The 15,648-nt window shown below is 36.5% G+C and overlaps 1 protein-coding gene across 1 annotated transcript in view; it reads left to right on the top strand.

Moving 5' to 3' along the window:
* LOC131573551 (coiled-coil domain-containing protein 146-like) overlaps positions 1 to 15,648 on the top strand; it is a 67,341-nt gene that overhangs the window by 24,447 nt on the left and 27,246 nt on the right. Inside the window, exons 3-4 of the mRNA XM_058827615.1 lie at positions 6,188 to 6,270; positions 11,331 to 11,537. Coding sequence (XP_058683598.1) covers positions 6,188 to 6,270; positions 11,331 to 11,537 — 290 coding nt within the window. The remainder of the gene's footprint in view (positions 1 to 6,187; positions 6,271 to 11,330; positions 11,538 to 15,648) is intronic.

The following is a 15,648-nucleotide window of genomic DNA, read 5'->3' as shown; positions in this document are numbered from 1 at the left end:
TATACCAAGTACAAAAGCCTCTCCCTCCTATGTATTTTAAGAAAAATCCCTTTCTGTTTCCTGCAAACCTGCTCCAATGAAAGCAGCAAGTGTAAGACTATGCTGGTTACTTACTATCCGAATTTCAAGCTTCCTAGCCAAATGAAATTTGCTGACTGCAGGAAAGCTATGTCCTTTCCTGAAATCCCTGTCTTATTGGTCTCCTATGCCCTCTTTTCTGAGCCATGCAAGACTCAGTTGGCCAGCAGTATATCCTCACCCACTGTACCATATTGATCATGGCTGATGTTTATATTTTCCATGTAGGGATTGCTTTTGCCCATGAACTAGGGGACAAAACTACTGTTATGAACTATGCTTTGGGAAAGAATTTAGGATATTTTTTCCTAGTCATTATTTGTTTGTTTTAGGAGACTTTTCAGCAGTTTATTTTTCATTAAAGGATGCCTGGTTCATCCATCTGTAATTAAAGAATTAAAATTGTAGAAGTTCAGTGTAAGGCAGTACAGTGTATCTACTGTAAGTGTATATATGATTTGTGTGTATGCCTTTACTCCCACCTGACTGAATTTGTGCAACCAATAACCTCATGGCTTCAAGTGTTGTTGTTTGTCACCTACATTAAATGTTTAGGAAACTCAGTGACAAATACTATTCTACTTGAAATGCTAATAAATAGGCTTTTTCTATGGACTTTCCATACTTATTCTAAAGTCTGCTTCCTGTAATAAATGTATGTAGTTCCAGGTGAGAGGGATGACACCTTATTTTTACACTCTAATTACAGTATATGTTTAAAACCCTCAGTGCATTTTTCTTTACTTTCTACCACTGTAACCTTTCTCTAGAATAATAACTTAAGCAAGGCATATCATTCTCTAAATAACTGCAGTATAGCTATTTCTGTGTGTACTTTCAATGTTTCCCAATCTCCAAAAAGGAATGCAGAATTGCATACCAATAGCTACAATTTATTGCAAACTGAGTGTTTACAGACTTAAATTAGTGACTTTTATCTTCTTGTTTTAAAATAGTTTGAAGTATGTGTTGAAACCTGAAATATTGAGTAGAAAATTACAGATAATTTTTGTTAGTCTTCAATATGTGTATGAATATTTGAAACATATTGAAAAATGCACGATGACTGAATAAAGAGTATAAAGATTATATTTTCTTCTGTTGTGTTTGGCTTTTTTAAGATTGCCAGAGAGGTTGCAAACACAACCTTTTAATTGGTTTTCCTTCATTTTTGGGTGCTTCATCTTGAAGTAGTTAGGACATGATCAGAATTAGTGAGAAGTTATACATTTGAACTTGCTCTGAGCAGTGGGCCAAGATTTGGCCTAGATAATTTGCAGATACCAGGCACAGGCAAGCCAAACGCTTGCAGATACCCCTAGCCCTGCGATTCTGTGGAGGCTGTATCCAGGAATATGGACAGAAATGCAAGAGTCATAGCATGGGTTCAGTGTGCTTGTACCTGTTGCCCTGCTACGATGTTGAAATAAGCCCTGAGAAGGTGGCGTTGCCTTCTCCCCTGAATAAGTCACACCTGAACTGTGTGCCGTGTCCAAACTCCGTGGCTTCATGAGGATTTTGACAGAGGAGGCAGAGCTCTCTCTCTCTCTCTCTCAGTTCAAGGAGGGGAACTTACCCTTTATCTTTGCTGAATGCTTAACCTTTTAAATATTATATGAAAGAGGTAAGAAAAGCTCTTGAAATAAACAGCACAAAAGAAAAATTCCAAACCTGACAAAACAGACTGCCAAGAAGAGCCGCATGCCAAGGGGCTAATAATGAAATCCTGAGTGTATACAAAGTATAAAATATATTAATCCCTTGATATTTTTCTCTAGTTTACTAGTAGGAGGGAAAACAGTTGTTTGATGAGACATTTCAGATGTTTCAAATAGCAAATGAATAAAAAATTGGACAATCTATGTATTAAAATAACAGTAACTGTAGTCACAATGTGTTGTTACAGTTACAAAACCTACAACTTAGTCTGAAGAAAGGGAAAGGGTTATTGTTCCATTTGAGCTTAGAATACATTTTAGTTGTTTTGCAGTAACTGCAAACATAATTAGAAACACGTGTTAGCTACATCATTTCTCCAAAATGCAGAGATCCTAGGCACTGCTGAAATTGAGTCTTTCTAAGAACCCTCAAGTGCTTCACTTTAATAATGATTGTAAGTAATTGATGTTAAATGGTAATTTCTTGGTGGTGACTTTATTTATCTTCTGTGCTTATTTTGTGTGCTTTTTTATCAAAAAACTGTGAAGAGTTAGACCAATATTCAGATTCCATCATCTATTTATGTTTAAGATTTGGCTGAATTTTATTCATTTCTTGAGAGTCCCATAAGAACTTTAAGAGCCTTGAAATTTTAAGTGGGAAATGTGCCTAGAGTTCTTATTTATATAATATTTGAGTTAGAGAAAACTTGTTCTGGAATTTCAGATGAGTTCCTTGCTGCATTGTTTTGTGCTGACTGTCAGAAAGAATTGAATATAATATGATAAAATGGAGAATGCCCACTCCACTTAATGCAGAGTGAAGAGGTGTTAATAAAGTTAGGGCCAGATGTCACTAGTTTTGCTCACATGGATGAGTACCTCATTTATCAGGTGGATCCTCTCCCTTCTGTGGCTTTAATTTCTATTCCTATTCTGACACATTATCTTTCTTACAAACATCACTATCCACCTTCCAACCTTGGAGAGACTACTGTGGTCTTAGATGCAGGGGCTCATGTGCCTGAAATCATGCTGCCAGGATAGGAAAGAGGTCCCTCAGATAGTATACAATCTCACATAGTGCTCACTTTTTCTTGGAATTTTCATTAGAAGATTTTAAAGACAGGTCTGGTGGGGAACTGTTGGTAGCAAGTGGATATGAACTCATAGAGAGAAAAGTTTTTCAGGTGTACAGAAGTGTTATTTGAGCATAAATATGTTATGTTTTTCTCATGGTCTCATATATTTAAATGATGCCTGCTCAGAGACAGTAAATCTACCTTTTCCTGCTAGAAAAATACGAAGGATATGTCCTTCCCTTTCAGATTCTCTGCAGCATTTTCTTCCACATTTTTTGTAATTGGACAGAATTACCCAGCATTTTACTTCATGGGATTTTTCACTGATTGAAGGAAACAAATTTGCTTTGGAACTTGGGTTTGGATTTGGTTTTGTTTTGTTATGTTTTGTTTTTCTGGTAGAAAAGCCAGACTCCAAATCAGAAAGCAATATAAAAAATTGCAACAAAGTTAGAAAATTACAAGGGTGATTTAAGGGTAACTTAATAGGGTAACTTAAGGGTAACTTAATATGGTAAAATAAACATAACAGAAATTTTACATTAAAAGGAAAAGATTCAAGTAAATCCAGCAATAAGACACATAATTCTGTATTTTAAGTGTAATTGCTTTTATGGGAGTATGGGGAAACAGAAAGTAGAAAGTTGCCAGGCAACCATTCGTTAAAAGACAAATCTTTATCCAACTTTCCAGTAATTCTACATTTAGATAACGAAAATTTATTCTGATTTGTCCAGATGATCTATCAAAGTTGAGTTGTCTGAACTGGGGTCCCAGTTCATTATAAAATGAGAAAGAAAATCTGAGAAAAGCAATATACAGTTAAATACAACTGACATGGAATGGGACTGGAAGACTCAACAAGTAAAGAATATTTATCTGACTATATTCCAGACTCCAAATCTGAGATCACCAGTATAATAAAATTACCTCAGTTCTTATAAGGGCATTATGGTTAACACAGGACTGAAAAAAACCTCATCTTCAATTGCCATTTACAAGATCTTTTTTTTTACTTCTCCCTCTTCTCACTCACTGTGTTACTTTTCAGTGTAGCAATGTAATTACACTGAGGACACCTACATTTCACCTAGCCCAGCAATTTGAGAACTTCTGAGCAATAAAATGAACCATGAGTGCATAAATACTGTTGATTGTTTTACCATTAATGTGAGACAAGCCACCTTGAAAGAATTACATATCTTTTTATCAGGGGCATAATCTCTTGTCTGGTTTTATCATCACAATTAATACAATTTTTCTAGAGTAGGATCACACGTTTGCTCCCTTCTTCCACAAACTATTTCTTCCCCTCAGTTTCTTCTTTCCCTTCTGCCCTCCCAAGAATATTGGAGAAAACAGTATACCAGGTTTTAATAACAAATCCTGGGAACCAGGGTGGCCCAGTGCAGTCTCTTTGATGGCTCTCCCAATAACTCTGTGGTAAGGGGACCTATCTGGTGATGAAACTTTCCAGGAAGTCTCACTGCCTTTGACATGTTGGTATGCCATCCATGCAGTCTGTTGTGTGTAGTCCTCAATGCTACAAGTCTTCACGATGCATAGGACCAACCTTCCTGAAGTAGAGCTCTTAGCCCTGAACTGAACTGAGTAATTAGGTTTGAAATCTGTAAGTTTATGGACATAAAGAAGCAGACACAGCCTCCAGAACAAGCAAGTTTATTTCTGCGGAAGCATTGGCGTAGATCTGCACGGAAAACCTAAGCAGTAAAAACAAAATGTAACTCACAGGTACAGATCAGAGTGTGGAGAAAGCGCATTAATAAGGCACCACACAAATAGGACAACTGTATCTATGTATGAGGCTAAGGAAATAAATGGGTTGAGAAAGAGAAATATTTTCTTTCTCACAGAAGACCTAGATGGAACTTTGAACTTAAGTGAACAGTATCTTTGATCATAGAGAATGCCAAAAAAAATATTAAGAGCTGCTTATCTTTAATCTCATGCAAACAAATGAAAGGCCTTCTATTCTTGGGGTCTCAGGGAACAAAGATTGTCTTTGCTACCATGAAATATTTTGAAACATGTTCAAAAATACTTAAACAGTTATCAAGAAAATATATACTTCCTTTGGCATATTGACGTGTATTCTGCTTCTTGGCCATAGGATTAGTTCTAGATGGTTTCTTCTGAATATTCTGAAGGTTGAATTACAACTGCCAGGATTTTCTTGGTGCTGTAGTAATTTCACATCTTATTTCAGGCCTAATCACATTTCTTGGCAGGGTCCCATAGATATTGCAGATTTGACTTGCTGCCCCACAAGGCTAGCCATGGACTTTTATAGAGGTGGATCAACTTATATTTTTCAATTGGATTTAACCTGGTTCTCCCTACCTGTGACCAAAGGAGGGGAAGAAAGGCTTTCTAAAGCAGTAGCACACAGGAACAGAGTGGCCAGCAGGACCAGGGCAGGGATTGTCCCCCTGCACTCAGCACTGGTGAGGCCACACCTCAAATCCCACGCTCAGTTTTGAGCCCCTCACTACAAGAAGGACTTTGAGGGGCTGGAGCGAGTCCAGAGAAGGGCAGTGGAGCTGGGGAAGGGTCTGGAGCATCAGTCTGATGAGGAGTGGCTGAGGGAGCTGGGGGTGTTCAGCCTGGAGAAGAGGAGGCTCAGAGTAGAACTTACTGTTCTCTACAACTGCCTGAAAGGAGATGTACCCATGAGGTCATTGTCTTCTCCCAGGTAACAAGTGATAGAGTAGAAGGAAATGGCCTCAAGTTGCACCAGGGGGATTAGATCAGATATTAGGAAAAACTTCTTCAGACTGCTCAAGGAAGAGTTTGAGTTACTATCCCTGGAGGTATTTCAAAGACCTGTTTGAACTTGGTGTTTGCAGCAGATCTGCACAGGCATGTAAGGTAATCTGTTCTGTTGCCTGAGGGTAATCCAGTTTTAGCCTAGCTTCCTAGCTCCTTTTTTTTTTCCACAACCCTACTGCCTGCAGAGACACAGCCTCAGTTTTTCCTGTGCAGGCCAGTGGGTTTATAGCAAAACTGAACCAGTTAAGCAATGTGGAAAAGAGGCTACTTAGAGCCTGAGTTCAAAGTCAAGACAGAATTATCATTAAATATTAATACAGTCAGAGAAGAAATGTTACAGCGCTGGTAGCACTGTAGTTGTGATAGAAACATTCTTTATGTTCTTATATTTATGCTTTGAATTTTTATGTAAACAAGCATTTTTTTATCTGTTTATTTGATTTTGTTTTGTATTTAATTTGTTATGTTACCAAAGTCTGTATAAATGGAAAGGCTGCCAATTACAGTTATAAAAAATTGCAACAGAATGAAAGTATTAGTGCTTAGAAGATTTCATAATTGTCTGTTTGCCTTCCATAGCTATTTTCTGCTGGAAAAATTACAGACACCAGAGTAGCTGAGCTGAAGGAACAGTACACCCTGCTGCATGAGGCTGTGATAAGGTATAATATTCCTTTTTAGACTTTCAGTAGTCAAAACATTATGTTTTAAAAATATTTTCTGCTCATGCTGAAGCCTAATTAACATTTAAGACTTACTTACAGTTATAGTTCATAAACAGGGAGCCAGAACACAAGGTTATAAACCAGTATTATTTCATAGGAACTTTCAAGGTAATTTGGGATACTTAAATGCTTCTTTGAAACACATCTTTGTTTCTAATACAAACATAATAATATTGGGAATGGATGTACAGACTGCAATAGACAATTTGCAAGTTTAAAATAAATATGTATTTGAAGATCCTGTAGCCAGAATTGTAATGTATGAAAAGACTGACCTACTGAGCTGACATCACAGAGAGCAACTGAAGAAGCTAAAGGCTCATTTTTAAGAAAGAAAATGAAACTGTCACTCCAAAATAGTGTGAATTTCACCTTCTGAGAGTACTGACAGATTAGACAGGACTGCTAGTAGATTTTGATTAGAAGCTTAAGCTTCAAAGTAAAATGAAATTTGGAAATTTAGGTATAGTAGGTATTACTTAGGTATTTTGAAAATTAGGTATAGTAGTTGTGAGCCTGCCCTGCACCAGTACTTGCTGGAGGACAGAGCAGAGATCTTGTTCATAGCCTGACACCAGGCTTGGGCAGGGCATGTGTGAGTGGGAGAGAGACAGAGGTGGACAAAGGGGGACAAAATACTACAGCTGTACCAGTCCCAGAACACAGCAGTCCTACTGAAAATACTGCAAAACTACATTACTATTTATAAATAATAATTTTATATTTCTTACAGCATACCTGTAATTATCAGTAAAATCAGCATCATGATATTCCTGTTACATTCTTGTAATACATACCATAATATCCACCATATTAGCAATATTTTATCCCATTTTCACTGACAGTCCAAATTTAAAACCTTATGGCAATTCTGTCATTGAAGGTAAAGCCTAATTTAAGTATTCTAAACCTAATTCAGGTTATACCTGCTTATTTGGATTATGCTGGAATTCGTTGTGCCTCCTGGCAGTCTGAATAGCAACAAGTGCTAAGTAATGTAAAGTAATTTGAAAAAGAGTTCTCAAAACACTGAAATAGTTTTTCTTGAGGATAGCTGAGTCTTCTAGTTTTGTCTTAATAAAATGGGGAGTTGGGATATGGTTCTGACTCTGAAACATTATCTGAGTTTATTTCAAATTACTGAGATAGAAAATCTTTCTGAGAAGCAAAATTAAAAACAGCACTACTAAACCAGTTCAGGTTCCTAGAAAATACAGGAAGACTTTTCTGACTGCTCAGATCTAAACATAGTTTGTGGGGTTTGAATTAATTGATTGAGAAGATTTCTACCACACTGGTGTTCACTGATCTGAAGCAGAAATCCAGTAGCTGCTAATTCATTGATTTTTATCCAGTGTTAGTTTGAAAACAGTCTTTCATTGGAAAAATATAAACATATTCCTACATGTTTTATGTATTTATATTTTTTTTTTTCATACAGGGCATTCACTTATGTAAAGGCAATCCCTTTTTGTGTATAGCAAGTGGAATAGGGCCTGAGTGTATATAGGACTCAGCTGTTCTTTCTGTCACACTTAAAACTATCCTTAACAGAATGCACCAAAAGCATGAAAATGTTAGATGGTAGGTTACATCTCTCAGTCTTTCCATCATTCTCACAGGAGTATGAAGTGGCCATACTTCTGTAAAAAAGTGGATCAGAGAGCATGATATCACATTCTGTATTAGGTGTAGTTATGTGTCACAGCAGAACACCAATGTGTGAGCAAGCACTAATTCCACGGATAAATTTCTCCTACTGCTAAAAGAAAGCAAGGAAAATAAATTGCCAAAAATCAATCACGATGTCCAGTATATTTTAAGGATATCAAAAGTGGGATTCAGACATCAAAAGTGAGATTCAATTGTCCATATGTTAACATCAGTAGACGTGCTCATCTGAGCAAGGTGCCAAGGGTCCCTTAACAGTCAATAGAAAGAAATAGGGACAACACACTTCCTCCTTATTCAGACATCTGCAAGGGTCTAGTTTTCTCCATCACCTGTAAGGACTGTCCTCGTGGTAAGTGCAGTGTGTGTATATTCTCTTCCTGCAAAGAACCCTTCACAGGATCAATACTGATTTTTAATTGTTAGATTTTCTCCCTAATATGTGCAGTATAGTTCTGTGGATCAAGAACTTGTTTTTTCACATATTACAGTTGAATTCAATCCCTTTCCTAATTAATCTCCATCTGTCCTGGTGTTGTTGCAATGCCATGTTAAGACAAATGACACAGGATGAAGTTTTCAAGCTCTGTTTTCTTCTTTCCTTTATTAGCATATAAAAATCTCAAGGAGAAAGCCTTATACATCTTAAGCAGCACAGTTCCCTGTGACAGGTGTGCCAAACTGTTGCAACTGATCTCTTTGGTATACAATACAAATTTATCTAATATAATGAATGCAATTACTCTGCTTGCAGGCAGTTTCCAAGGCTGTTGCCAGTGTACACAGAGCTATAAATGTATAGTGCAGTCCTCTGTTTAGTAGCAAATTTATTTCTTGCTCTCAATTTGGCACAATTTGGCATTCTAAAAGCTGAAAGATGTCACCTGGCAGATAACATCTTTGATACTTTTCTTCAAAGTCTTAAGTGCTTTTGCATTTATGTTTGCTGAGAACAGGCTGTCATGCCCATTGTGGTGCTGTCTCACCCATGCACTTTGTTGTAAGGCTGCATCTAAAGTTGAACTATCTGAACTTGTATTTGGCCCCTGGAAACTCTTTCAGTCACTCAATTGTGTAGCTTAGTTGTAGATTTTATTTATGTTATCTCAATTTAGGAACCTAATATGAATATTCTGATTACCCAAACTGGAAGATACTCAGATAATAATGAAGATTCATTAGCAGGTTAGGAATCTTATTTTCTTAAGCCTCTGCTAAATTACTAATTATTACGCAAATTCAAAAGCTGCCAAATCAGACTGCACAATCTTACTTTAGCAGTCATGTGATTCTATATGAGTACATTGTGTAGATATGCAGTTATTTCTTCATTGTCTTCAATTAAATTTCATTCAACATGAAAAAATACTGTTGACATCTGCAGGGAGAAGAATCTTGGTTCAACACTCAAGTCTTATTTCTATTTTTCTTTTTTTAATTATCTTGAAAAAATCAATACTAAAAATTTTGTTTTTAGGAATTCACTTACGTGTTTAGGTAACTATGTAAAATGTATATGTTACAACAGAATTGTGTTTAAAATTGTGTATTACTACAACAAATTATATTTTCTCCCACAATTGCATAAATTCTCTTAGATTTAAAGAATATTTAAATATCATATAGAATCCAGTGTCAATAAATCAGTTTATTTTTCCCTTAATATGTATATGTAAACACATGAAATTATTTGTTCATGATGAAGGCACACAGTTTTGTGTTGAAGTCTTATTTTCTTGTGGTTTTCTTATTTTCTAGTTTAGAAAAAGGAAGTTGTCTAGGGAGAAATGTTGCATGAATCAAAACAATTTCTGCTATATTATTTCAACTATGTTTGTGCAGTATAGTCAATTTTATGTTTTGTATCATCATTATATTTTTTATCATCATTTTACCATCTTGACTCTATTCTCTAGTGTGATATGTAATTTTGTTTTTCTGTTTAAGCCATAAATGTAAAATTTGAGCCAAAATTTATGTCCAGAGTTTATCAATATGGGAAATTCTAAGTTCCTTTGTTTTTTTAAATAAATCTATTGCACTATATTTTTAATTAATAAAAGGCAAGTTGTTGCCACTGAAGATGAATAGATCACACGGACACAGGTCGAGGTGTGGTGAAAGAAAGAGAAAGTTTATTTTTCCCCCCAGGATTTATAGGCTTCTGACCATGGCCAGGGATTGGATGGTCAGGATAACACTTTCTCACAGCACTGGCCATGAGATGCCCATCACAAGACGTGTAACAGAAAGAATGTACACATATCTATGTTTACAGTTACTGTCCTGGGAAAGTCCTTAGGAAACCATGTCAGCAAGCTCAGAAGCTGAGTTTTCAGGGAGACAACAAGTGATATAGTTCTTTATTCTTCTACATAATTTGTGACTAATTTTAGTATACCATTATATAAAAGTCATAATGCAGTACTACTGAAGAGGCAAACACAATGATTTCTTTAGCATAAAGCATAGATTTATGTATGGTGCATTGTATATGAATTTTCATAGTGTTGTTCTTGTTAAGAGTTTTCCATACTAATCAACGTATTTTACTAACAGCCTTTAGGATGTGTTTCAGCTATCACCACACAGGTTCTTAAGTATATTATGCACACCAGTCTCCAGACACTGACAGGAGTTTGTTGTTTCTGTGGAACTAGTCTGGTGGAACAACTCAGATCAGATCATTGATCACCGATCTACAGGCCTCAGAATAAGCTTCCACAGATGTCCACAAGTGTATTTTCAGCTTGTGTATCATTACCTGAGTTATTTCAGGTCTTGGTAGCACTACAGCAGTAGCAAGATGTAATTCATCGCTGGGAAGATGACCCTGTGTTTATTAAGAATTTAAAGTTGTCATATAGGCCAGACTGGGCCTTGTCCTTGTGAACACTTCATTATTATAAGTCTCCGCAGTGAATCAGATCTAGCCTTTGGCACTTCTTAGGATAAAATGGATTCCCTGTCTCTTCATTTTTGTCTAGGAAGTATTAGACAAATAAATTAGACTACATAACAGTCTGTCATCTGGTTAAAATTAGATGAGATGAATCTCACTCTAGCTGTAGGTGTGCAGAAAAACCCCTGAGACCAGATTCCACTGCTCTCATGGCATCATAGGATGACTTGGGTTTGAACAGAGCTCAGGAGGTCCAACCTCCTGCTCAAGGCAGGGTCAACTAGGAAGTCAGACAAGATTATTCAGATCTTAATTCCATCTCATCTTGAAAACCTTGAACTAAATATTATTGGTATGTAAAGATGTATAAATACAAAGCCCGTGCTTCACATTGACTAGTTCTAAATTTGTCTATTTAATGTAGTTTACAGGAATCTGAGACCCAGCTGTTACAGGAAGCTGAACGCCTGAGTACAGAACTGGAGCAACAATGTGACCTGGAAAAAGCAGAACAGTTCCCTGAAGAAGCTTCCAGTGAAGCTTCCCAAATAAGGCAGCAACTTCTCAGCTGCCGAAATGAATACAATGCTATTAAAGGAAGAGTGTATGAAAATCGACTGAAGATAGAATGGTAGGTGAAAGTGGTCACATGCTGCTAATTTTGTCATAGCTAATCTAAAAAGATGATAAATAGAATAAAAATCATCTTTACATTTTACGTGGACATATTTCATGATGGCTGCTGTCAAACAAATGGCCGCAAACTTTCCCCAGTAACAGCAACATGTCAGTGATGAATAAATTTGCCATGGTGAGATTTGTTGATAGTTTTAAATTTAGAACATGGATAGGGTTCTTTAAAATGTTGTTTAAAATTTATTACATTGCACAAATAATATTTAGGTGGAGAAAATTAACATGAAAAATTCTAGTCTAGGATACCTTCAATACAAATGTTTAAAGTGTCTCAGAGACCTGTTGGCTTGGATTTTATGGAACAATGTCATAAATAGACCCAGTGCTATTTTTAACGTCAGTAGCATGGTGTATTCAAATTTTTCTATTCAGGTATTCAAAGGGGCAGGAGTACTTGTATATTCTAATGTCAGAAAAATTATAAATTTTCTGTGAAGGGAATGAAATCTTAACATTTCTGTGTAAGGAAAACAATCCAGAATTAGCTTGGTATTGTATACATTTCAATTATCTGCATACTCTGTAGTAAAATTACAAGCAGAAGTATTGCATTTGTAAAAATATGTACATAGGTAGATGAAATCAGATTTTTATTTTGTGGGGGCCTTGCTATTTTTACCCATCTTCAATCCAGCTGTAGTGTCATTGGTGTATATATAAACACAAACACACAATGTCAGCATCTCAGCAGTTAAGATTATTATTCTGCAAAGAAATCAGGAACACTGTACACACTGCATGGAGCAGGCTTTTCTGGCAATTCTTTATTGATTTTTTTAGCTTTATTAGAGCCAAGTGTTTGCTCTAAGAGAAAAAGAAACTTGAGAATGAAGCAAACTGGGAGTGGGAAAGAAACATGGAAAGCATCTGGAAAAAATTATTTGCTATGAGATAACTAAGAAACATGAAATTTCCTGAAATAATTATTAAATACAGAATGTATTGCAATTTCCAAGCAGTCCAAAAAGAAGGTCTTCAAAAGTGTGCTTTTTAACCATTTGTCCTCATATATTTTGGGCATTTTTCACTTGTAAATTGATTTTGCATCAATTTACCAAAAAAAATATTAGGATTTATATGTTTAGGGAATATTTTCCCATTCTCTATTTTCTACCTCCAGTCAAAATGAGAACTCTATTCTATAAAAAATGCAGTGTAGGTATTTCAATTACCCTTGCACATTTTCTGGATAATTTTTATATATGAACTGAATATCTTGCCGCTTAAAAATCCACTTTTTGGGCTTGTCATGCTGTAAAAAATGTTCCTTCATTGTAGTAAGTAACTTATGTCTTGTGTATTGCCTGTGATCAAACCCAGCTGTACAGTCTTACCAGAGGTTGGTGGGGTGCATTATCTAATGGAGACCAAAAGTGCAGCCCCAGCCACTTGTGATGTGGGGATTTCATGAGCCAAATACAGTTCTCTGTGCTTGGGAATCCTCAGTTGACCCCTGTTCCTTTGAACTTTTCCTGTCTCCTCCAGAACAAACTTCTGACATTGCAACACGCTGGGTGAAGCACTCCACAGATTAACTACGTAAGAGCTGCCACCTCCTTGCTTTTTTAACCTGACTCCTACAGCTTCTTTCAGTGCCCTGTAGTTCTTGTACTGGATGAGACAATGAGCATCTGATTCACTGCTGCAGAATGGATTGGTAGATCTCTTTTGTACAACCCCTTCCCCCTTTAATTTGTCTATTTTTTCAAACTCAGGAGCTACAGCTTATTTAATTGTTCCTTGTCTGGAATCTGTTTCATGCCTGATGGTAGCATTGGGTCTTATGTGTGTTGTGGGTATGAAGTGAGAAGGATGTGCCTTGATTGTGTGTGGATTTGCTTACTGGGAGAGAAATTCCAGAAATATTCAAGAAATTATATTGATTTTGAGTTGGACTAGTCTAGAACGAACAGGACTAGCACAATATGTGTAAAGAATGGGTGAGTGAATGTAGTGGAGAAATGACAAATAGACTGAAGAAAACCAGATGACGGGTGTGAATACGTGCTTGTACTGAAGATGTGACTTTGGTGCCTGTGAAAGACAGTGAAAATGAGTGTCCAGAGTAGAGTTTTGAATAGCAGGTGATCCAACATTGATGTAAAATGAAGATTTATATTCTTGCTGGTTTTATCCAAAGATTAAACAGTATTTGATGAAACATCTGTGTGCATAGACAAAGTCACAGACAGAGGAGAGGGAAGCTCCATCAAAGGTATTAGAAGTTTGCTAGATTGCTGCTTGGTTTCCTTCATTTCTCAGGATAAAAAGTCATGGTCCAACCTCTCTTGGCCCTTGATCTCTCTGGAACACAGTCTCCCTTGTTGTCCAACTGTGTTAATACAGTCCCAGCTGTGCTTGGCACTTACAAGTAAAGTCTCTTTGGGAATTATGACTAATGGCTGTTCAGTCTGAAAATAAACATGTTGTTTATTTACTTTTTTATGCATAGCAGGCACGGAACATGGAAGGGGAAAGGTTTTGAAGGGTTTATCTGTGCCTCTTATCTACTGCTTTATCTTTTTTTTTAGAATGTCTACTCAGACCTAGTGCTGAGCTGGAAGTGAGAAATCTGATCTGGTTCCCCTGGTTCTGCAGATCTCTGTTCCCCTGTTTCTGTAAACCTTTCTTTCTCTGAAGCATCCTTCTTATCTCTGATGCCTTTGTTTCCTGCCTTAATTTACTTTCTCTAGTATCTAAGAGTACTTAGCAGGTTTTTTGCACTCAGATTCAAATCTAACAATGACATTTCACACTTGAGGAGTCATACAGATGTGCCATAACATTAGCAAGGCTCAAGGTCTCTTAATATTCCATACTCTTCTGTCCCTATTTAATTTCCTATTTACTTGACTCTGTAAGTAATTTTCTTCAGACCTTTCTTAATAGCTGAAGATATTGCATCTTCTGTTTTAATTGTTTATTGTTCTAATGAATAGTCAACATTCCCAGAATAAATTAAATTGCTTTCAGCATTGAAGTATCATCAGGTTTTCAGGAATTTTGTGACTTTTTTCATATCTTGAATAGGTACATGAGGTATTTAGTGCATTTCTTGACACACTTCAGCTGTCAGGGAAGTCACCCTGAGGGTGACTGCATGGATGGGGTATGTTCCCACTGTAGGTACGTACCTCCTCTTCCAGTCTGTGGCCTGTTCTGCCATATGGATGGACTGGGCTCATTGCTGGTGTGTCTGCCTAAGAGCTCAGCACAGGGGGAGAACAAGGGTTGGAAGGATTTCACTGAGCTTGTAAAGCTTGGGCCACCATCCCAAAGTCAGAGCTGACTCTGGGAGTATTCTTCCTCTCAAAAACTACTTGGCAAGGGTAATAAAGTAATAAAGTAAAAGGAAGAAGAGTCATATGCAGTCATCTCTCATCTCAGTTCTGCTAAAATTGCATTCAGAGCCATCAAATTTCTTAATATAATTGATAAGAAGCCTCAGTAAGTAAGAATATAGACCAAAAAATCAAATTAGTGGAACAAGAAGGAAAGAATCAGTGTGATCAGCAAGGATTTGCTCTGGCTCAAGGAGACATTTCACTTTAATGTTCATGTGTGGCTTGGCTGGTTTATGAGGCAAAATAAAGAAGAGCTGCTTTTTAATTACACAATGGTATCAACAGTAGCTTATTATTGAGAAATAATAAATATTCAATCTAAATCTATCATCTAAACAATTCATTTTAGAGAAAGCAATTAATTTGTACTAAATTTATCTGTAATCAAGAGTTTGTGAGATTAAAGGTGCCTGATGCTTGAAAATAATTTTATTTGAAAGCCTAGGTCCAATCTCCAAGCTCTCACAGAGATAACAAAACAGCTCCTCACTGAAATACTCTGTGAAACTGCATGCAAGTCAGGATTGCAAAACTGACTTTGTCCTTGTAGAAGCATTGCAAATAAGGAGCACTTGTAATTATTTCTGTATTAGTCACTCAATAATTAAGAAGTGAAAAGTTAAGCTGTTGTCCATGGCTTATGTAGTAAAGAATTACAGGCCATAAGTAAAATAAATAGCATCACAACTGAAGTTGTTATCA

Source organism: Poecile atricapillus, chromosome Z (genome assembly GCF_030490865.1).
Source record: "Poecile atricapillus isolate bPoeAtr1 chromosome Z, bPoeAtr1.hap1, whole genome shotgun sequence".
Classification (NCBI taxonomy): Eukaryota; Metazoa; Chordata; class Aves; order Passeriformes; family Paridae; genus Poecile; species Poecile atricapillus.
The sequence above is the reverse complement of the archived record's forward strand: the minus strand, read 5'-3'. Positions and strand labels throughout refer to the sequence as shown.